This window comes from Staurois parvus, unplaced genomic scaffold (assembly GCF_062004578.1).
Source record: "Staurois parvus isolate SC_StPar_1 unplaced genomic scaffold, SC_StPar_1.0 ptg000723l, whole genome shotgun sequence".
NCBI lineage: Eukaryota > Metazoa > Chordata > Amphibia > Anura > Ranidae > Staurois > Staurois parvus.
This window is the reverse complement of record NW_028318519.1, coordinates 1,319,421-1,343,085: the sequence shown is the minus strand read 5'-3', so window position 1 is coordinate 1,343,085 and position 23,665 is coordinate 1,319,421. Positions and strand designations below refer to the sequence as shown.

At 44.8% G+C, this 23,665-nt stretch overlaps 1 protein-coding gene across 1 annotated transcript in view; it reads left to right on the top strand.

Moving 5' to 3' along the window:
* Positions 1–23,665, top strand: part of EPHX2 (epoxide hydrolase 2) — a 173,735-nt gene that overhangs the window by 80,963 nt on the left and 69,107 nt on the right. Inside the window, exons 7-10 of the mRNA XM_089653870.1 lie at positions 4,727–4,822; positions 7,861–7,939; positions 13,136–13,170; positions 13,269–13,295. Coding sequence (XP_089509996.1) covers positions 4,727–4,822; positions 7,861–7,939; positions 13,136–13,170; positions 13,269–13,295 — 237 coding nt within the window. The remainder of the gene's footprint in view (positions 1–4,726; positions 4,823–7,860; positions 7,940–13,135; positions 13,171–13,268; positions 13,296–23,665) is intronic.

Sequence of the window (23,665 nt, the reverse complement as noted above, 5' to 3'; positions counted from 1 at the left end):
CCAAATGATCATGGTGAGGTCAGATACCAATGTTGGATGAAAAGACCTGGCTCACAATCAGTGTTTAAATTCATCCCAAATGTGTTCAGTAGGGTTGAGATCAGGTACTGCTGTTGGATAAGAAGACCTAACTCACAATCAATGTTCCAATTCACCCTAAAGATGTTCAATAGGGTTGAGCTCAAGTTCTGATGTTGGATGAGAAGATCTGGCTTACAACTGGTGTTTTATGTACCCAAAAGGTGATCAGTAGGGTTGAGGTCAGGTAGTGATGTTGAATGATAAGACTTGGCTCATGATTGGTGCTCCAGTTCATCCCTAAGGTGTTCAGTAGGGTTGAGGTCAGGACTCTGCAGGCCAATCAAGTTTCTCCCTCCAGACTAAACTTGTCAAACCATGCCTATATGGAGATGGCTTTGTACTGGGGCATAATCATGTTAGAACAGAAAAGGACCTTCCCTAAAGTGTTACCACACGTTTGGAAGAGCATAATTGTCTACAGTGTCCTTGTATGCTGTAGCATTAACAGTATCCTTCACTGGAAACGCCTGAACTCAAATAATTTGGAGAGATGTACACATATTTTTGGGCATATAGTGTAGGTGTGATGGTCAGGTGTCCATATTGTAACGGAACCGGAACCCGACCACTCTTGGATATATTCCGTTATACCGCAGCTTCCCTGTCCGAACACCATCCACGGACCACACCCTTGAAATCCCTCAGGAAATAGACAGCACCCAGCTCTTCTTAAAACAGGAAGCCAACAACTCTTTATTTTACACAAACAACATGTTTTATACAGAGGGCGGGGAAAGACATCCAGGAACAGGAAACACATCATCAGCCCGTCCCATCAGTGGGGAGGGCTACAGTATGGGCAGAAAACACCTCATCACCCCTCCCCATCCAACCCAGACACAGAACAATGGGATAGCACATGGCAAGGACAATAGACAGCCAAGTGGCCGAGACGAAGGAATAACCACATGGCAGTACAATACAGGAACACATGCATCCCATAATAGTTTGCTGGCCAGCAAGACACAGAACAATGGGATGAAGCACATGGCATAGAACAAACAATGGACAGCCATGTGGCAGGGACAAAGGAGCACACACTATACACAATATCAAGACATTCACATTTACACACCCTGTACCCATTAACAGGTACAGGGTCACTTAAACATAATGATTTGGGAAGATAATACAGCGGTCCCCCCCACACCCAAAAGTCACTCCCGTCACACATATAGTATATCTTCCTGATTACCCTGAGGTTTTAGTCACAGGTGGTAGTCTACCAATCCATTGTCAGAGCTCTACAGCCCAACCCCAGCATCCCTCAATGCCGTACCCTGAAACTTTCACACCAATAGGGAAGCCCTCATTGTAGGGATGTGACAGAACACCGTGTCAGCCCCAATTTGCATATTGAGTATTGCAGATTTATCTTATTTTAAACGTTACCTTTTCAAAATGCAAACATTCTTAATGCATAAAGCGACCATGTACTTTATTCATCCTCTACACTATTGATACTTATCCCCATGCTTCAACACTTTCCGTTTGCTTCCTGGTAAGTAGTCAATGCATCAAAGAAATGAGAGCATCGCCGGTTTCAAAATATAGGTTCTAATCAACCTCAACCTAGACTCTGTAGTTGAAGAGAGTTAAAAGTAAGTATGGGGTAGGTATCAACAGTGGATTGGAAGGAACATGAAGTGATCCTTCAACTGACTTACTATTCCTTGTTCCTCTCTGTGTCACTGAATGAAGGTGGACGTCTTGGTAGACGCTAGGACATGTTAAAGCTGCCCCCTGATGTGACTGGTGGGGTAGTAGTCAAAAATAGAAAAGTTGACTTCCTTATTCTCCTCTCGTTTCCCCTCATTTCTACTCCTCATCATGACCTAGTAGAGGGGCCCTTTGGCCCCATCTACCCAATGGTTTCTTGGTAAACTATCTCTACAGCAGGGTGCCATTAAGCATGAAATATAATCTAATAATATAAAATATATTATAAAACCATATAATCTCCTACGTTCTTGTGGCATTACCAACCAGTTATTTCCCAAGTACTTTAGGAAACATTTAAGAATAAATGCTCTTGGTGCACGTCATATGGACTGTATTACTTGAGGAGCTCACCCTAGCAACTCAAGCTCACAACACTTCGTAATCTTAAAATAATATTAAACCTTTTTTTTAGGTACATTACAGCACAGCAGGTGGACACCTACAGAAGAGGCCTGGTCTTCCTTAAAATCATGACTTTTTTTAGCTGGTCCTCAAACTGCTACCTCCTCCCTGTTTTCCAGTGTCTCCTTTAACTAATCAGCTGCTAAAGAGACATCTGTGCATTCATGCTCCTGGCCAGGGCTAGAACCAAGTCCATACACACACAAATACACACACGCAGTATCTGTCAAGACATACCCCTGCTCCCTCCTCCCATCCAATTGAAATACAGCTGCAGCAGGATATGGTTTCCATACCCACAATGCGCTCAGTACCCTCCTCTACAAGTCAGAAGTTAGAGGGAAGCAGAACAGATCATCCCAAAGCTGGTGGTTTGAGCATAGTCCACTGGGACATGAAAAAGTGCTGGGGTGTTGTTTACCGTAATTCTGAGAATGCGTAAAGGTAAAAAAATGCCAAGCTTAGCAGTACTTTAATAGATTGTCCTGGAGTATACCTGTTCTTTGTTCTGTACTTTCTATATAATATTTGAAAATAAAAAAAGGGTAAAGCATTGGAAGAATCACATGTCCATAGAATGAACAAAGCAGAAGAGATTCTTGCACGGCAGGTCTTCAGATACAGCTTCCCCTCCAGCAAGGGGAACCATGATCAATCAGCACGATAATGGCATCACCAAATCTGGTGAGACTAACAGAGGAGCATTGCCTTTGATCAGAGGTCTCCAAACAAAGGGCCAGTTCCTTCAGACTTTAGGGGGGCCGGACTGTGGTGATTGGGAGTAGAAATTGTCCTAGCATCAGTGGTAGTAAACAATTTATCTTTGGTATTAAGAGGGGGAATTGTGCCCACCATTAGTAACAGTGGGAGGGATAGTGCCCCATCATTGGTGTCAGTGGAAGGAATAGTGTCCCATCATTGGTATCAGTGGGAGGAATAGTGTCCCATTGCTGTGTCAGTGGGAGGAATAGTGCCACATTGTTGGTGTCAGTGGATGGAATAGTGCCCCATCATTGGTGTCAGTGGGAAGAACAGTGTTAATTGGAGGCATAGTGCCCCATCAATGGTGTCAGTGGGAGAAGTAGTGCCCCATCATTGATGTTAGTGGGAGGAATAGTGCCCCACCACTGGTGTCAGTGGGAGGAATAGTTCCCCATTGTTGGTGTCAGTAGGAGGAATAGTGCCCCATCATTCAGTGGGAAGAACAGTGTTGAAGAATAGTGCCCCATCAATGGTGTCAATGGGAGGAATAGTGCCCCATCATTGATGTCAGTGAGATGAATAGTGCCCCATCATTGGAGTTAGTTGGAGGAATAGTGCCCCATCATTGCTGTCAGTGGGAAGAATAGTGCCCCATCATTGCTGTCAGTGGGAGGAATAGTGTCCCATCATTGGTGTCAGTGGGAGGAGTAGTGCCCCATCAATGGTGTCAATGGGAGGAATAGTGCCCCATTGTTGGTGTCAATGGGAGGAATAGTGTCCCATCATTGGTATCAGTGGGAGGAATAGTGCACCATCATTGGTATCAGTGGGAAGAATAGTGCCCCATCATTGGTATCAGTGGGAGGAATAGTGCCCCATCATTGGTATCAGTGGGAGGAATAGTGCCCCATCATTGGTATCAGTGGGGGGAATAGTGCCCCATCATTGGTATCAGTGGGAGGAATAGTGCCCCATCATTGGTATCAGTGGGAGGAATAGTGCCCCATCATTGGTATCAGTGGGAGGAATAGTGCCCCATCATTGGTATCAGTGGGAGGAATAGCGCCCCATCATTGGTATCAGTGGGAGGAATAGTGCCCCATCATTGGTGTCAGTGGGAGGAATAGTGCCCCATCATTGGTATCAGTGGAAGGAATAGTGTCCCATCATTGGTATCAGTGGGAGGAATAGTGTCCCATCATTGGTGTCCGTGGGAGGAGTAGTGCCCCATTGTTGGTGTCAGTGGGAGGAATAGTATCTTGTATCAGTGGGAGGAAAAGGCAAGCAAAGGGCTACATCTGGCCCCCGGGTCACAGTTTGGAGACCACTGCCTTAGATGATTCCACACGGCAGAGGTACAGCCATAAGGCTCAAGGTAGCAAAGCCCGGGCCAAGATAATGGCCTCCAATCCTGGACTATAATAAAACAAGTCCCCCTCCCCCCTATTTTTCTGTCCTGATAGACTTCCTGGCCTTATTGTTTCTGGTTTTGTCACAATTTACACAATTTAGGACAATAGGTGAAACCAAAACCAATAATTTTGCTTTTTTTTTTTTTTTTAATAAAAAGGCTCCATATTATGTGGGTTTGCCATGAATTGGGTTGTCTGGTCTGTTGTTGCACAGAAAGGAGATATAAAATGTTAATTGTCTCCACTTAGTGATTTGTTAGATTCTCACTTTAAATGCTTGTTCTTTTTTGGCTGACATTCTGGCGATTACCTGGTATATCTTGTTATTTGGCACATGGACTGCCATAGTTGCTATCTGTCGGATTGCTGTTGTTACGACCTCTAACTCTTGCCTTTATTTCCTTTAGCCTGGTGTAAAGCTGCATTTTGTAGAAATGGGCAATGGACCGGCCATCTGCCTGTGTCATGGCTTTCCCGAGAGCTGGTACTCCTGGAGGTATCAGGTAATGAATAAACCATTCTAAGTGTGATCATAACAAGTCCTGGTCAGCAATACAAAGCAGCCCTATCACATACCTGGTGATGGAGGCCAATGGAGAGATGGCTTCCCTTGCGACTAAGTTCCGGACTCCCCTGAGAGTGGGACAACGGGAGTCAGGCCCAAAGTTGCACAGGCCGCCTGTAGGAGTGCTGGTTGGTGGTCCATTCAGAAGCACAGCTGGTGCAGGGAGATAGGTCTGCAGACAGGAGGAGCCTCTGCGTGGTATGCAAGCCCTTCCGGGATTTAGATGTTTACTGGGTAGTCAGTTCAAGCCAAGGTCAGGTACCAGGTTGGAATCGGAGCAGACGTAGTCAGATGGGATAGCCGAGGTCATACACAGAGGAGTCAGAGAGAGAGTATCCGTAAGCCAAGCCGAGGTCAGATCAGGGGTAAATCAGAGTAGACAGGTCCAGGAGCAAACTGAGTCGGTATCAGGAAATCACGGGTCACAATCACAGGAAACAGGAACAAGGCACGGGGAGCTAGAGATCATCCAGCAACTTGAGGAAGTGATGAGCCTCCTTATAAAGGCCATCTGGCACCAAACTGAGGCTGATGTGTGCTTCTGCGGCCATGCAGGGTACTGGCAGAAATGCCAGATCTTCCAGAACTTCTGCCATGGACAGGACCCTGAGAAGCACTGATGAAGGGAGCCTCTCAGAATCTCCGAAATGTGTTGGTGTTTAACACATACTGGGAGTAATAAACTGCATCTGGATCTTAACACCTGCATTCTCTGTTCTGTATTTTTATGTTGATCCAAAAGCTTAGTTCAGCCTGTGTTGGTTGCTGAAAAGCAATCCCCGGTGGATTGCTTTTCAGAGAACAGTACAGTAGCAGCTGACAGGAATTCAGAAGGCAAGATGGCTGCCTCCTTAAAGTCTATTTTTTGGGGGGTTTTTTTGACAGCCAATTGGGATATTTTCATGTGAATGACATGACCAATTCTCACTCCTGATCTGGTGAGGCCAGCAGTCAGAGGCAGCAGTGCCTTATGCAGGCCGTACATGGGTCGAATTCCGACCGATTTTTCGTCCAAAAATTAGAAACGTCGTTCGCTCAGTAATCCGATGGTGCCATCATTGATTTCGAAAATCGGCCAACCAAGTCATAAAGTTCACCCAATATAACAGGCAAAACTTCTGTTCCTTCCAGGTCACGGCTCATGAGCATATTCTTTTCGGAAAAACGATCGTACGGTTTGACCAAAATCGGTCGTTTTTTACGAATTTCCAAACATGCCTGACACCGAAAAGGGGAGGAACCACGAAAATCAGCCGGTGCCATTGACCCACTAACAGAGCGAAAATTGGCCGATTATTCTTAGGTCCGATTTTTGGACGAAAAATCGGTCGTTTTTCGACCCATGTATGGCCGGCCTTAGATGATCTCACATTGCAGATATACAGCTATGAGGATACAGAACAGGAGTGCCAAGGCACAGGAAAAGCATTCCTGTTTTGTTTTTTTTAGGACACATTCTAGACAAAAGTTACATTTTCAGGTTCTTGCTTAACCACCTCCCGTCCGGCCATTGTATAAAAACGGCCGGACGGTGGCAGTGCAGGGTCGGGTGGCCGTTTATAAACGGCCTCCCCGCCCCCTGCTTGTGCACGCTCCCTGGGAGGGCGCAGCACCGCAATTCGGTGCCCGCTGTGTCCTCCAGACACAGTGGAAACCCAATCGTCGGACGGGACCTCTGTGCGAGGTCCCGATCATGTGATTACTCGTTGGCCAATCAGTGATCACATGCAGAGCAGTAAGCAAGATGTCAATTCCTGACATCATTGCTTACTATGTGTGAAATCTGTGAATGATCACAGAGGTCACATGGTACAAGGCCATTCACAATAGCCTTGTACCATGTGACAAGCTGTGACCAATCACAGCTCACACAGTAGTTCTCAATGGCTGCAAGAATGCAGCCAGAGAGAAGGAGAAATGATTGCTTTTACAGCCTTTATGGGTGTAAAAGCAATCAGTGTAAAAAAAAAAAAATCTTCATCACCCCTCACAAGTAGTACAGTGTCACCATGGTGACACTGTACTGCTAGGGTGGCAGTATGTAAAAAAACAAAACAAAAAACATAATAATATAAAAAAGTAAAATAAAAATGTAAAATAAAAGTTTAAAAATTATAATTTTTGGTTATAAACTAATTTGGGTTTGTTTTTTTTACTAAAAAGATAACGGAATAAATTTTGGCCAAGATTTATGATGAAGTATTATTTATTTGCAAACTTTTATAAGAAAAACACGTTTTTTCAAAATTTTTGGACATTTTCATTTACATAGCAAAAAAAATAAAAATCCCAGTGGTGAATAAATACCACCAAAATAAAGCTTTATCTGTCTTAAAAAAAATGCTAAAAAATTCATATGGGTACAGTATTGCATGACCGCGCAATTGTCATTCAAAGTGTGATAGCTAAAACTTGGCCTGGACAGGAAGGGGGTAAAAGTGTTCGGACTTGAAGTGGTTAAAGCGAACCTAAACCCAGACTATGTACACTAAAGTGTTTACATATTCTAAACAAACAGAGAAATCACTTTAAAACAAGGCCTCTTCCACCTCTGTAGCTGTGGGCATTTTGGAGCAATTCATCTTAAAATTTCAAAAGAGAAGCACTAAATTCTTAGATCTGGAATACCATGCTGGAAATGGAATCAAGTTCCAGTTTGGCCACGATACTGTATATTGGGAAATACATGCATTGCATTTTAAATTTAGTATGCAGATCTGCATGCATTTGTTTTTTTTTTTGGGGGGGGGGTGGAGAGGGGAGGTCCACTTTAACTTGCTTCAAGTGTTTTTTTATGTTTTTACGTTCCATAGACTTGTAGAGAAAAAAAAACACACCTGACATGAACAAAAACCCATCAACATACGCCCTAATATGCCAGGATTTGTAAAGGAAGAGTTCTGCTTTAAGTGCTCCTGTGCTTGGCTTGTGGCTTTCTGTAGTAAATAACACACATAATATTTGTCTTGCATGCAGCTTCCGGCTCTGGCTGATGCAGGGTACCGGGTTATAGCTCTAGATATGAAGGGCTATGGGGATTCCTCTGCTCCATATGGTGAGTGACATGCACTTTCTATTATGTCTTTTTATATGTGCTTGCCTTCTAAATGCTCAATCATTCAAAGCGCATGGGCTATAGGGAAGAGTCATGCAAGTGGTTTTATTAATGCACTTTAAACCTGTTTCCGTCAAGTCTGGCTTGTTGCTATACACATTGTAATATAATTCCATCAAGCTATGTACAGCACCCTGCAGGCCTCCCACCAGCCATAATCTGCCTGCATTGCATAGAGAAGCACAGAGACTCAGTGATGACATCACTGGGTCTAAAAGAAGGTAAGTAAAATGGGAAAGGTTTTCGTTTTTTATATATATATATATATATACAGTGGGGATCGAAAGTTTGGGCACCCCAGCTAAAAATTTGTATTAATGTGCATAAAGAAGCCAAGGAAAGATGGAAAAATCTCCAAAAGGCATCAAATTACAGATTAGACATTCTTATAATATGTCAACAAAAGTTAGATTTTATTTCCATCATTTACACTTTCAAAATAAAAGAAAACAAAAAAATGGTGTCTGCAAAAGTTTGGGCACCCTGCAGAGTTAATATCTTGTACTGCCCCCTTTGGCAAGTATCACAGCTTGTAAACGCTTTTTGTAGCCAGCCAAGAGTCTTTCAATTCTTGTTTGAGGTATCTTTGCCCATTCTTCCTTACAAAAGTCTTCCAGTTCTTTGAGATTTCTGGGCTGTCTGTCACGCACTGCTCTTTTAAGGTCTAGCCATAGATTTTCAATTATGTTGAGGTCAGGAGATTGTGAAGGCCATGGCAAAACCTTCAGTTTATGCCTCTTGATGTAATCCCCCGTGGATTTTGAGGTGTGTTTAGGATCATTATCCATTTGTAGAAGCCATCCTCTCTTTAACTTCAGCTTTTTCACAGATGGCATCAAGTTACCATCCAAAATTTGCTGAAATTTTATTGAATCCATTTTTCCTTCTACTCGTGAGATGTTCCCTGTGCCACTGGCTGCAACACAACCCCAAAGCATGATTGATCCAACCCCATGCTTAACAGTTGGACAGAGGTTCTTTTCATTAAATTCTGTGCCCCTTCTTCTTCAAACGTACCTTTGCTCATTCCGGCCAAAAAGTTCAATTTTAACCTCATCGGTCCACAGAACTTGTTTCCAAAATGCATCAGGCTTGTCTATATATTCATTTGCAAAGTTCTAACGATGATTTTTGTGGTGAGGACGTAGAAGAGGTTTTCTTCTGATGACTCTTCCATGAAGACCATATTTGTACAAGTATCTCTTTATAGTGGAATAGTGTACCACAACTCCAGTGTCTGCCAGATCTTTCTGGAGGGATCGTGCAGTCAAACGTGGGTTTTGAATTGTTTTTCTCACAATCCTGCGAGCTGTTCTGTCTGATATTTTTCTTGGTCTTCCAGATCTTGCTTTAACTTCCACTGTTCCTGATGACTGCCATTTCTTAATTACATTCCGAAACAGAGGATATTGACATCTGAAAACGCTTTGCTATCTTCTTATAGCCTTCTCCAGCTTTGTGAGCGTCAACTATTTTCAGTTTCAGTTTTCTAGACAACTGCTTAGAAGAACCCATGGTGCTGATTGTTGGGGCAAGGTCAGATGATTATGGGCATTTAAAACCTTTGAGATTGACATCACCTGGTCTTCCCAGACGATGACTGAGAACAATCCATGACACTGGCAGGTCTCAGCTTGGCAAAGGGGGCAGTGCATGCTATAAATTCTGCAGGGTGCCCAAACTTTTGCAGATGCCATTTTTTTGTTTTCTGTTATTTTGAAAGTGTAAATGATGGAAATAAAATCAAACTTTTGTTGACATATTATAAGAATGTCTAATCTGTAATTTGATGCCTTTTGGAGATTTTTCCATCTTTCCTTGGCTTCTTTATGCACATTAATATAAATTTTTAGCTGGGGTGCCCAAACTTTCGATCCCCACTGTATATACAAAACACAGTGCCTTGAAAAAGTATTCATACCCTTGAAATTTTCCACATTTTGTCATGTTACAACCATAAATGGAGATGTATTTTATTGGGATTTTATGTGATAGACCAACACAAAGTGGCATATAATTGTGAAGTGGAAGGAAAGTAATAAATGGTTTTCAAATTTTTTTACAAATAAACATCTGAAAAGTGTGTCGTGCATTTGTTTTCAGCCCCCTTTACTCTGATACCCCTAACTGAAATCTAGTGGAACCAATTGCCTTCAGAAGTAAAAAAGAAATATTAGTAAATAGAGTCCACCTGTGTGTAATTTAATCTCAGTATAAATACAGCTGTTCTGTGAAGCCCTCAGAGGTTTGTTAGAGAACATTAGTGAACAAACAGCATCATGAAGATCAAGGAATACACCAGACAGGTCAGGGATAAAGTCGTGGATAAGTTTAATGCAGGGTTGGGTTAGAAAAATATCCCAAGCTTTAAATATCTCATGGAGCACTGTTCAGTCCATCATCTGACAATGGAAATATGGCACAACTGCAAACCTACCAAGACATGGCCGTCCACCTAAACTGACAGGCCGGGCAAGGAGAGCATTCATCAGAGAAGCAGCCAAGAGGCCCATGGGAACCCTGGAGGAGCTGCAGAGATCCACAGCTCAGGTGGGTGAATCTGTCCACAAGACAACTATAAGTCGTGGACTCCACAAATCTGGCCTTTATTGTAAGCTCCCAGGATCAGGCCCTCCTATCCCTCTTGTATTGAACTGTATTGTTGCTGTATTGTCTCCCTTTATATTGTAAAGCGCTGAGCAAACTGTTGGTGCTATATATATCCTGTATAATAATAATAGAGTGGCAAGAAGAAAGCCATAAGGTTTCCAGTTTGCAGTTTGCGAGAAGCCATGTGGGGGACACAGCAAACATGTGGAAGAAGGTGCTCTGGTCAGCATCCTGTTGTGGTGATGCTTTTCTTCAGCAGGGACAGGAAAGATGGTCAGAGTTGATGGGAAGATGAATGGAGCCAAATACAGGGAAATCTTAGAAGAAAACCTGTTAGAGTCTGCAAAGGACTTGAGACCGGGGTGGAGGTTCACCTTCCAGCAGGACAACGACCCGAAACATCCAGCCAGAACTACAATGTAGTGGTTTAGATCAAAGCATATTCATGTGTTAGAATGGCCCACTCACAGTCCAGACCTAAATCCAATGGAGAATCTGTGGCAAGACTTGAAAATTGCTGTTCCCAGTCGCTCTCCATCCAGTCTGACAGAGCTTGAGCTATTCTGCAAAGAAGAATGGGCAGAAATGTCCCTCTCTAGGTGTGCAAAGCTGGTAGAGACATCCCCAAAAAGACTTGCAGCTGGAATTGCAGCGAAAGGTGATTCTATAAAGTGTTGACTCTGGGGTGCTGAATACAAATGCCGCCGCACTTTTCACAGGTTTATTTGTAAAAAATGTTGAAAACCATTTATCGTTTTCCTTCCACTTCACAATTATGCGCCACTTTGTGTTGGTCTATCATGTAAAATCCCAGTAAACTACATTTACGTTTTTGGTTTTAACATGACAAAATGTGAAAAATTTCAGGAGGTGTGAACACACATATATATATATATATATATACACTGCTCAAAAAAGTGAAAGGAAGACTTTTTAATCAGAGTCTAGCATCAAGTAAGTGAAACTCCTGGGATATTGATCTGGTCAGTGAAGTAGCAGAGGGGGTTGTTAATCAGTTTCATCAGCTTTGGTGTTAATGAAATTGACAACAGGTGCACTAGATGGGCAACAATGAGACAATCCCCAAAACAGGAATGGTTTTACAGGTGGAGGCCACTGATATTTTTTTTGCTACTCATCGTTTCTGACTGTTTTTCACTAGTTTTGCATTTGGCTCGGGTCAGTGTCACTACTGGTAGCATGAGGCCATACCTGGACCCTATAGAGGTTGCACAGGCAGTCCAACTCCTCCAGGATGGCACATCAATACGTGCCATTTCCAGAAGGTTTGCTGTGTCTCCCAGCACAGTCTCAAGAGCATGGAGGAGATTCCAGGAAACAGGAAGTTACTCTAGGAGAGCTGGACAGGGCCATAGAAGGTCCTTAACCCATCAGCAGGACCAGTATCTGCTCCTTTGTGCAAGGAGGAACAGGATGAGCACTGCCAGAGCCCTACAAAATGACCTCCAGCAGGCCACTGGTGTGAATGTCTCTGACCAAACAATCAGAAACAGACCTCATGAGGGTGGCCTGAGGCCCCAACGTCCTCTAGTGGGCCCTGTGCTCACTGCCCGGCACCATAGAGCTGGATTGGCATTTGCCATTGAACACCAGACTTGTCAGGTCCACTACTGGCACCCTGTGCTTTTCACAGACGAGAGCAGGTTCCCCCTGAGCACATGTGACAGACATGAAAGGGTCTGGAGAAGCCATGGAGAATGTTCTGCTGCCTGTAACATGGTTCAGCATGACTGTTTTGGTGGTGGGTCAGTGATGGTCTGGGGAGGCATATCCATGGAGGGATGCACAGACCTCTACAGGCTAGACAATGGCACCCTGACTGCCATTAGGTATCGGGATGAAATCCTTGGACCCATTGTCAGACCCTACACTGGTGCCGGTTGTCCTGGGTTCCTCCTGGTGCAGTGGGTCCTGGGTTCCTCCTGGTGCACGACAATGCCCGGCCTCATGTGGGGAGAGTATGCAAGCAGTTCCAAGAGGATGAAGGAATTGATACCATTGAATGGCCCCCACGCTCGCCTGACCTAAATCCAATAGAACACCTCTGGGATGTCATGTTTTGGTCCATCCGACACCGCCAGGTTGCACCTCAGACTGTCCAGGAGGTCAGTGATGTCCTGGTCCAGATCTGGGAGGAAATCCCCCAGGACACCATCTGTGGTCTCATTAGGAGCCTCCCCCGACATTGTCAGGCATGCATACAAGCAAGTGGGGGTCATACAAACTACTGAGGACCATTCTGAGTTGCTGCAATGAAATTTCAGCAAAATGGACTCGCCTGCTGCTGGGGCGGGGGGTTTATGTGAAGGGGACAGAGAACACTGCTGGGGGGGGGCAAAGGACATGCTGTCCAGGTAAATGTCAACATCTGAAATATTTCCTACCCCAGTTATAGCTTAAAATTATATAATCTGTAATAAATTTAAAAAAATAATAATTTTTTTTTTTTTTTTAATCAGAAATATTTGTCTATTTTATATATAATTTTAATATATTTTATTTTAGAAATAGAAGAGTATTCCCAGCAAGAACTCTGCAAGGTACGTGGCATAGAGGCCTGTCTGTTTTTTGTTTTTTTTTGATGGGGGGGCAAACTAAAATCTCAGAATTTTTATTTTGTCTTTTCTGTCTTCTCTAGGACCTGGTCATTTTCCTAGAGAAGCTGGTAAGAGTCTGGATATATTTTTTATGTGCTGAGAGGATTTCTCATACTCGGTTTCAATGGACATAAATCCCATCACATCTTATACAGCTCACCTCTGCCCTGTAACCAATTGTAACACTTCGATTTTATTTCCCTTCTATCCCACTTTTATTGCTTTCTGCTGTGCTCATATGATGGAAGAGTGCGGGGAGGGGGGGAATCATAGGCCTGTTTGGTGCCCCCCGTGGGGAATAGATATTTTGTTTAGTGGAAGGAAACATTTTTATTTATCTGACAATACAAAGAAAGTGATAGGAATGCTTCTGTAGAATTTTCTTTTACTTGAAATTTGCTAAAGTGAATGAGTAAAATCTAATGTAAGTGCTGGCATGAAACGTTTAATTCCACCCTTTTGTTAAAGAAACAATATAAAATAATATATAATAAAATATAAATGCACCCGTATTGATTAACGTTGTGTTGAGTACATACTGTAGATACCAAACATGTCACGCCTCCCTGTAGTATAATGACAATAAACACCCAAATGTTTTCCAACAGCCTGATACCATGTTACATAGTTAGTCTGGCTGAAAAAAGACAAAACGTCCACCCAGTTCAACCATTAACCACTTCCAGTCCGGACACTTTCACCCCCTTCCTGTCCAGGCCAATTTTCAGCTTTCAGTGCTATCACACTTTGAATGACAATTGTGCGGTCATGCAACACTGTACCCATATGAATTTTTTAGCATTTTTTTGAGACAAAGCTTTACTTTGGTGGTATTTATTCACCACTGGGGTTTTTTTTTTTGCTATGTAAATGAAAATGTCCAAAAAATTTTTAAAAAAGTGTTTTTCTTATAAAATTTTGCAAATAAATATTATTTCATCATAAATCTTGGCCAAAATTTATTCCGTTATCTTTTTAGTAAAAATAAAAAAAATAACCCAGATTAGTTCATAACAAAAAATTATAATTTTTAAACATTTTTTTTTATTTTATTATATTATTATTTATGTTTTTTTTTTTTTTTTTACATACTTTCACTTTAGCAGTACAGTGTCACCACCATGGTGACACTGTACTACTTGTGGGGGTTGATGACGTTTTTTTTTTTTTTACACTGATTGCTTTTACACCCAAAAAGGCTGTAAAAGCAATCATTTCTCCTTCTCTCTGGCTGCATTCTTGCAGCCATTGAGAACTATTGTGTGAGCTGTGATTGGTCACAACTGGTCACATGCTACAAGGCTGTTGTGAACAGCCTTGTACCATGTGACCTCTGTGATCATTCACAGATTTCACACATAGTAAGCAATGATGTCAAAAGTGACATCTTGCTTACTACTCTGCATGTGATCACTGATTGGCCAATCAGTGATCAAATGATCTGGACCTCGCACAAAGGTCCCGTACGACGATCGGTGTTCCATTGTGTCCGGAGGACACAGCGGGCACCGGATTGCGGTGCTGCGTGCTCCCAGGGAGCACGCACAAGCAGGGGGTGGGGAGGCCATTTGTAAACGGCCACCCGACCCTGCAGTGCCACCGTCTGGCCGTTTATATACAAAGGCTGGACGGGAGGTGGTTAAAAAAAAAAGTTATAATCATACACCCACAGTCGAACCAGAGGAAGGCAAAAACAGTCGATCCAGAGAAAGGCATGATCCAATTTGCTCCTGCAGGGAAAAAATTATTTTCTGATCCCCCGAGAGGCAATCGGATATTCCCTGGATCAACTTGACCTATAAATGTTATATCCAGTTATATTCTGTGTATCTAGGAAATAATCCAGGACTTTTTAAATCAGTCCACTGAGCTGGCCAGAACCAACTCTTGAGGGAGTCCATTTCACATTTTCACAGCTCTTACTGTGAAGAAACCTTTCTGTGTTTGGAGATTACATTTTTTTTCCTCCAGATGAATAGAGTGCCCCCTTATCCTCTGTATAGACACATCTAGGCTGCTATGGCTGTAGGTCACATAAGGGAGCTCAGAAGCTGCTGTATTTTAATTATTGCAGGTATGTACAGTCTATAGCACCAACAATTTTACATACTGTACATTCATCAGTCCCTACCTTCAAGGAGCTTACAGGTCCCTATCTCACATACTGTGCATACAGACTAGGGTCAGTATAGACAGGAGCCATTAACCAACCAGCATGTCTTTAAAAGGAAATTGGAGTACTCAGAGGGAGCCCACATAAGTATAGGGGGACCATGCAAACTCCCTATAGATAGAGGGGTCTGAATGGAACAGTGCTTCAGAGCAGATGTGCTGACCACTAAGCCAGATGTGCTGACCACTGAGCCAGATGTGCTGACCACTGAGCCAGATGTGCTGACCACTAAGCCAGATGTGCAGACCACTAAGCCAGGTGTGCTGACCACTAAGCCAGGTGTGCTGACCACTAAGCCAGGTGTGCAGACCACTAAGCCAGGTGTGCTGACCACTAAGCCAGATGTGCTGACCACTAAGCCAGATGTGCTGACCACTAAGCCAGGTGTGCTGACCACTAAGCCAGGTGTGCTGACCACTAAGCCAGGTGTGCTGACCACTAAGCCAGGTGTGCAGACCACTGAGCCAGGTGTGCTGACCACTGAGCCAGATGTGCTGACCACTGAGCCAGATGTGCAGACCACTAAGCCAGGTGTGCTGACCACTAAGCCAGGTGTGCTGACCACTAAGCCAGGTGTGCAGACCACTAAGCCAGGTGTGCAGACCACTAAGCCAGGTGTGCAGACCACTAAGCCAGATGTGCTGACCACTAAGCCAGATGTGCTAACCACTAAGCCAGGTGTGCTGACCACTAAGCCAGGTGTGCTGACCACTAAGCCAGGTGTGCAGACCACTAAGCCAGATGTGCTGACCACTAAGCCAGATGTGCTGACCACCATGCCAGGGGTCTCCAATTGTTTAGTCTGAGGGCCACATTGTATGTTTTAAAAATAATTGCGGGCTGCAAAAATATTCCCATTAGGGTCCCCCTTACACCAGGGTCCCTATCAGAGTCTCCCCCTACATAAGGCTCCCCATCAGTGTCTCGCCTTACATCAAGGTCACAATCGTAATCCCCCATCACATTGGCTTCCCCATCAGACCCCCTTACATCTGAGTCTGCCTTAAGAGTCCTCTGTTCTATCAGGGTCCCTATCAGAGTTCCCCTTGCATCTGAGTCTTCCCTTACATTAGGGTCCCCATCACAATCCCACCTAACATCAGGGTCCTCATCAGTATTCAACCTAACATCAGAGTCCCCCTTACGTCAGGGTCCCCATCAGAGTCCCACTTTACATTGGGGTCCCCATCAGAGTTTCACCTTACAACAGGGTCCCCATCACAGTCCCCACTTACATTGGGGTCCACATCAGAGTCCCATTACATCAGAGTCTGTCTTAGGAGCCTGCCCTTCCATCAGTATTCCCATCAGAGCTCCTCTTCCATCAGGGTCCCTATCAGAGTCCCCCTTACATTTGATTCCTTCCTTACATTAGGGTCTCCATCAGAGTCCCACCTTACAACAGTGTTTTCATCAGAGTCCCACTTTACATTGGGGTCCCCATCAGAGTCCCATCTTACAACAGGGTCCCCCATCAAAGCCCCACTTTACATTGGGGTTCCCATCAGAGTCCCCCCTTCAACAGGGACCCATTCAGTGTCCTGCCTTACATCAAGGTCACAATCATAATCCCCCATCACATCAGAGTTCCCCTTACATCTGAGTCTGCCTTAAGAGTCCTCTGTTCTATCAGGGTCCCTATCAGAGTTCCCCTTGCATCTGAGTCTTCCTTTACATTAGGGTCCCCATCACAATTCCACCTAACATCAGGGTCCCCATCAATATCCCACCTCACATCAGAGTCCCTCTTATATCAAGGTCCCCATCAGAGTCCCACTTTACATTGAGGTCCCCATCAGAGTTTCACCTTACAACAGTGTCCCCATCACAGTCCCCACTTACATTGGGGTCCACATCAGAGTCCGATTACATCAGAGTCTGTCTTAGGAGCCTGCCCTTCCATCAGTATTCCCATCAGAGCTCCTCTTCCATCAAGGTCCCTATCAGAGTCCCCCTTACATTTGATTCCTTCCTTACATTAGGGTCTCCATCAGAGTCCCACCTTACAACAGTGTTTTCATCAGAGTCCCACTTTACATTGGGGTCCCCATCAGAGTCCCATCTTACAACAGGGTCCCCCATCAAAGCCCCACTTTACATTGGGGATCCCATCAGAGTCCCCCCTTCAACAGGGACCCCATCAGAGTCTCCCCTCACATTGGAGTCCCCTTACATCACAGGCTGCCTGCTGTTCCAGTGCATTCCAGCTGCAGAAGAAAAGTAGAACAGGCTGCATTTTTCCTGCACACAACTGTACTGGAACGCGGTAAAACACGTCAAAAACGCACCAGAACGCACCAAAAAGGCACTGGAACGCACATGTCCCTATTTAAATTAAAGAAAAAAGTGGGGAAAAAATGAACTAGAGATGATAGGTAGCCACTGGTGACCCTATTCCTCAATCATTGATCATCAAGGATATGCCACTAACCCCAGCTGCAGACAACATGTGACTCGCAGGACCGGATGTGGCTCACGGGCTGTATTTTGCTGGCCTCTGCACTAAGCCACGGTACGCATGGTGATTCCCTCTTTATCAAAATAATGTGATTGCCATTGCTGACATGTGACCAGGTGATTGTGTAAATTTCAGTGGCAGGTTCACTTCAGGTCTGCATGTTATAAATAAAATGACTACAGTGCCATCGAGAGAGATGTGTGAGGGGCCCAAGCAGCGCACAATGCCGCTGTGCTGTAGATATCCTTCCAGGGACAGTCATCTTCAGCGGAGGGGAACGGAGAGAGAGCAGAATAATCTTCTTTGAGGGGATTTCAGTACTTACAGTTATTTGTAGTTGATGCATATGAGGAATATTTAATAAATGAGCAGCAAATGTACTATATAGAGATGGCCATCAGTGGGGAAAGTCTCATTCTGTAGCATAATACGGCTTGGCTGGATTAAAGGTCGGGCACCATTTAGGTTCGGGATTTGTGATTATAAATTGTAACAATGTTCTCCGAGAATGTCGCAAGGAAAGATTAAAATGTAATTGTGATTTTAGGTAAAAGAGAGAACCAGCACACCCAAAATTAAATAATGGAAGTTTTATGTCAAAGCCTGAAGAGCATCTGTGACAAAAATGTCTGCTGTATATATATATATATATATATATCACATGACACTTGTATAGTGTAACAACACACAGTAGTTTATTGTACTAATAAATTAAAACATGTACAATGAAAGGAAATGAGTATTTGATCCCCTGTTGATTTTGAATGCCCACTCACAAAGAAATGATGAAAGAAAAAGAAAGAAAAATCAAACGTTCGGTGTATTGTAACACTGAGAGACAGAATAGCAACAAAAAATTCAAAAGAATCAAAAGAAATGCATGTGTAACAAATGATGCACTGATTTGCATGTTCATGAGGGAAATAAGTATTTGCTCCCCTTCACAAAACATGACTTAGTACTTGGTGGCAAATCCCTTGTTGCCAATCACAGAGGTCAGACGTTTCCTATAGCTGGCCACCAGGTTTGCAAACATCTCAGCAGGGATTTTGGTCCACTCCTCTTGGCAGATCCTCTCCAAGTCATTAAGGTTTGGTGGCTGACATTTGGTAACTTGAACATTCAGCTCCCTCTATAGATTTTCAATCAGATTAAGGTCTGGAGACTGGCTAGGCCACTCCAGGACCTTAATGTGCTTCTTTTTGAGCCACTCCTTTGTTGCCTTGGCTGTGTTTTGGGTCATTGGTATGCTGGAACATCCATCCACGAATACCCCTTTCTCACTAGAACATGGACAACCTATAACGGAACCGACCCTGACTGCGCTTGGGTACTTTCGTTAGACTCCCGCTTCCCTGTCCAAACACCGACCATAGACATCACAGCCGGCCAAACAAGACTAGACGACACCAGTCTGTCTGAACATGGAACTCTTTATTTGAAACTCGAACTGGCTTTTTATACACTCAGGGGACAATAATGACACAGGGTGGGGCAATCCACACCCCGCAACAAGTGACACACAGGCATTCAAACCTCACACTAGCAGACAGTCCCATCAGGAGGGAGGGCTGCTGGATACACCCCCCCCCCACTAAGCTAATACACACAAACACATACATCCCATAATAGTTTGCTCCCAAGCAAGACACACAATAGAACAATGGGATGCAACCACATGGCATTAAACAATCAACAACCCCCCACCCCAATATTAGGACAGATCATTCTGTACCCCTAACAGGCACAGGATGACTTACACATAATAGGGATATGGGAAGCTGAGACAGGGGTCTCCCCACCTCTCCAAAGTGAGCTGGGTTTCATGGGCCCCCACCCAAAGTGACTCCTATTACATATCTCCCCTTTCGGCAGGAGACTAATGCAGGAGGAAACCCCAGACGGGTTGACTCCGAAGTTAGTCTGTACTTCCAGTCACCCAATGCCAGCACCCACACAGTACCTCAAGCAAATTGTCCCACACAAAGCATTACTCACCCAGCCAACCTCTGCCTCTCTCGGAGAACATACCCTCCGGACTGGTCCTTCTCCCTGAAGTCCTCTCAGCCGCTGGAGAGAAGACAGGGTGACTGGACTGGACCGGCTCCATCATGCTGTTGGGGATCTGGCCCGATTGTCCAGCATCCCTGGGGTATCCAGGTGGTGACTGTAGTTGCTAGGCAGAGGCCAGCGGTGCTCTGTCCTGTTGCCATCACTTCTGCTGGGGACCCCACATCTACTCCGGCTAACCGTGGGGGAGGAAGGCCGGCTTCCTCCACTCCCAGACTGTGGATCTGCTGCTGGGATGACATTCCTCTGTCACTGTCCCCCTGGTGCACAGATGCTGGCTTGGGAGGGAAGACAGTTTCCTCCACACTGGCTGACTGTGGGGGAGGGAGGACAACAACCTCCTCTCCCTTCTCCCCCTGGGCCTCTGAAACTACCGCATGTGTGGGGCAGAGGTCCTGGACCCTCTGTCCGGTTGTCCGTGCTTCAGCTGGAGAAGTTTCTTCTACCTCCAAAGATGCTGCTGGCAGGAAATTCCATGTCCCTGTCAGCGGTGTAGAAAAAAGGCCGGCTGCCTCTTCTTTCAGGCAGACTGAAGCTGCTGTTGGTACTGGGTAGAGCTTAGCAATGTTTGGCCCTGTTGCCAGCTCTTCTGCTGGAGGCTCACCAGGTTGTTTTTCCTCAGCAGAGAAGTCTATCAAATCCCCATTCTCTGAAATGGGTAAATGTCCAGGGCACGAGCTGGTGGCCCTTGGGCCCAGTCTCAACACTTTGGCAGGTGACTCATTGCCCATAACATCCTCCAGTGAAAAATCCATTAGATCCATACATTCTGGGATCTGTAATTGGAGGAATGAGCTGACTGCTCCATCTTCCATACCCTTATCCAGCTGTTGGACAGACGCATTCCTCCATCCAAGCTCGTCCCGTGCAGAAACAGGATCGTCTAGATACGCCAGCACTTGCTGCATCCGCCATAAGACCTCCATTTCCATAGCTGCGGGTGGTATCTGTATCTTTCCTTTCCTGCTATCCGAACCTTTGATCCCGTTGGAGGTTTGGATGTCCCAGACTGCAAGTGACTCATCAACCATAACATCCTCCAGTGAAAAATCCATTAGATCCATACATCCTGGGATCTGTAATTGGAGGGATGAGCCGACTGCTCCATCTTCCATATCCTCATCCAGTTGTTGGACAGACGCATTCCTCAATCCAAGCTCGTCCCGTGCTGAAACAGGATCATCTAGGTAAGCTAGCACTTGCTGCATCCGCCATAAGACCTCCATTTCCATAGCTGCAGGTGGTATCTGTATCTCCTCTCCTGTTATCAAACCTTGGATCCCGGTGGAGGTTTGGTTGTGTTCACAGCCAGGAAGCACAATCCCACCGCTTGCCACCAATGTAACGGAACCGACCACGACTGGGTACTTCCGCTCGACTACTGATTCCCTGTCCAAACACCTACCACAGACACCACAGCCAGCCAAACAAGACTAGACGATACCAGTCTGTCTTAACATGGAACTCTTTATTTGAAACTCGAACTGGCTTTTTATACACTCAGGGGACAATAATGACACAGGGCAGGGCAATCCACACCCAGCAACAAGAGACACACAGGCATTCAAACCTCACACTAGCAGACAGTCCCATTAGGAGGGAGAGCTGCTGGAGACACCCCCCACTAAGCTAATACACACAAACACATACATCCCATAATAGTTTGCTCCCAAGAAAGACACACAATAGGACAATGGCATGCAACCACATGGCACCAAACAATCATCAACCCCCCAACCCAATATTAGGACAGTTCACCCTGTACCCCTAACAGGCACAGGGTGACTTACACATAATAGGGATATGGGAAGCTGAGACCTCTCCAAGTGAGCTGGGTTCCATGGGCCCCCCACCCAAAGTGACTCCCGTCACACAGCCATTGCTCTCTCTCCCCTTAGGTACTATCATGGGCTCCTGTGGGCTGGCCTATTTGGTATTTTGTCACTTTCGGTGTGGCGTAAATACTGACCAATGACAACCACAGAGTAAAGGCAGCCTATTCACAAGGGTATCAACCCCAAAATGGTGGTATGGCCCATATAACAGGATGCAGGCCAGGTTTAATCTCTACAATCCATGAGCCTGCCCACTCTTTGCATTCGCATGTGGGTCTGGAGCTTGTGGGTGACCTCTTTTAATGTAAACCTATTTGTCCATCTTGTGTAAGGACTGGTTTACCAACCTGCTTCACAAAAGCTGGCTTAAGGACCTAGCAGCTGAAGACCTGGTCGTGAAGGTTGAGGCCTACTAGTTTCAGTTGTTCCAACACTTCTCAGCACTAAGGAATATTCTTCTCATAAGATCTACTGTCACACCCAGAATGCACATTTCTTATGGTGCAAGGTGAAGATGTTCCATCCCAATGTCTTCTCAGTGTGCTGACTTCTGCCTCTTCCAGTCTGGACTAGATTAACACCTAGCCCTGAGTATCATCCAGGGTCAACTTTCAGAGTTGACGCTGATGCCCTAATCTTGTCACTTCCTGTGTGACTCAGATACCACCTGGTGCCAACAATGGAATATGGCAGCCTGTGCAAAAGGTCTTCCAACACCAACATTCAGACTCTACAGTTCAGGAGCCAGCCTACCCTTGGTTTTTGCATGTAGGTCCAGGACTAGAGGGTAGCCTCCTTTGAGGTGGTCCCATTTCTCCATTTTTTGTAAGGACCGGTTTACCATCCTGCTTCACAAAAGCTGGCTTAAGGGACTAGCTGTTGAAGCCCTGGACATAAAGCTTGAGTCCTACTGGTTTTGGTTGTTCCAGTAAAAGTAGTAAAAAGCTTTCAGCGTAGTGAGTTCAGGACTATGTAACGTACAATAGAGTGCAGAGGTCAGGTCTATAAAACATACAACACTGAGTATGGTGTGCAGGAGTCAAGAAAGTGTAATCTACTGCTTCTTGCAATGCTGGTTAGTGGGAGGTAAAGGAAGAGGACGGCAGACAAAAAAAAATGCCCTGGTGTCAGTGTGAAAAGAAAAATGTCCTGACATTGATAGCCAGTGAGAGGAAAGAAATTGCCCAATGTCGATGGTTAGTGGGAGGAAAATGTTCCAGCTTTCAGGGTCGTTCTAACAGACATGCCCCATTGGTTGGTGGCAGGCCCTTCAAGTGCAGGAGCATGTCCGTCCACAGAAGAGACTAAGCTGTTCGTCAAAGAAATGAATGGGTGGATAGCTTGGCTTGGTGGCCAGCGTGGCTCGTCTGCTGCCCCTTCACTTGTATGTTGATGAGCTTAGGTTCCACAGTGAGTGTAACAATTGTGCTGTCCTGCATATACAGACTGATTTTACTGTTGTGGTTTAGTAACACTTTAATATTATTACATGATGATGGTCTTTAGTATTTTTCTGAGTGATACTGGCCAAGGAGGAGCTGGTTGGTGTTAGAGGATAATATTTTTTCTGAGTGATACTGACTGAGGAGGATCTGGATAGTGTTAGAGGATAATATTTTTTCTGAGTGATACTGACCAAGGAGGAGCTGGTTGGTGTTAGAGGATAATATTTTTTCTGAGTGATACTGACCAAGGAGGGGCTGGTTGGTGTTAGAGGATAATATTTTTTCTGAGTGATACTGACCAAGGAGGGGCTGGTTGGTGTTAGAGGATAATATTTTTTCTGAGTGATACTGACCAAGGAGATGCTGGTTGGTGTTAGAGGATAATATTTTTTCTGAGTGATACTGACTGAGGAGGATCTGGATAGTGTTAGAGGATAATATTTTTTGTGAGTGATGC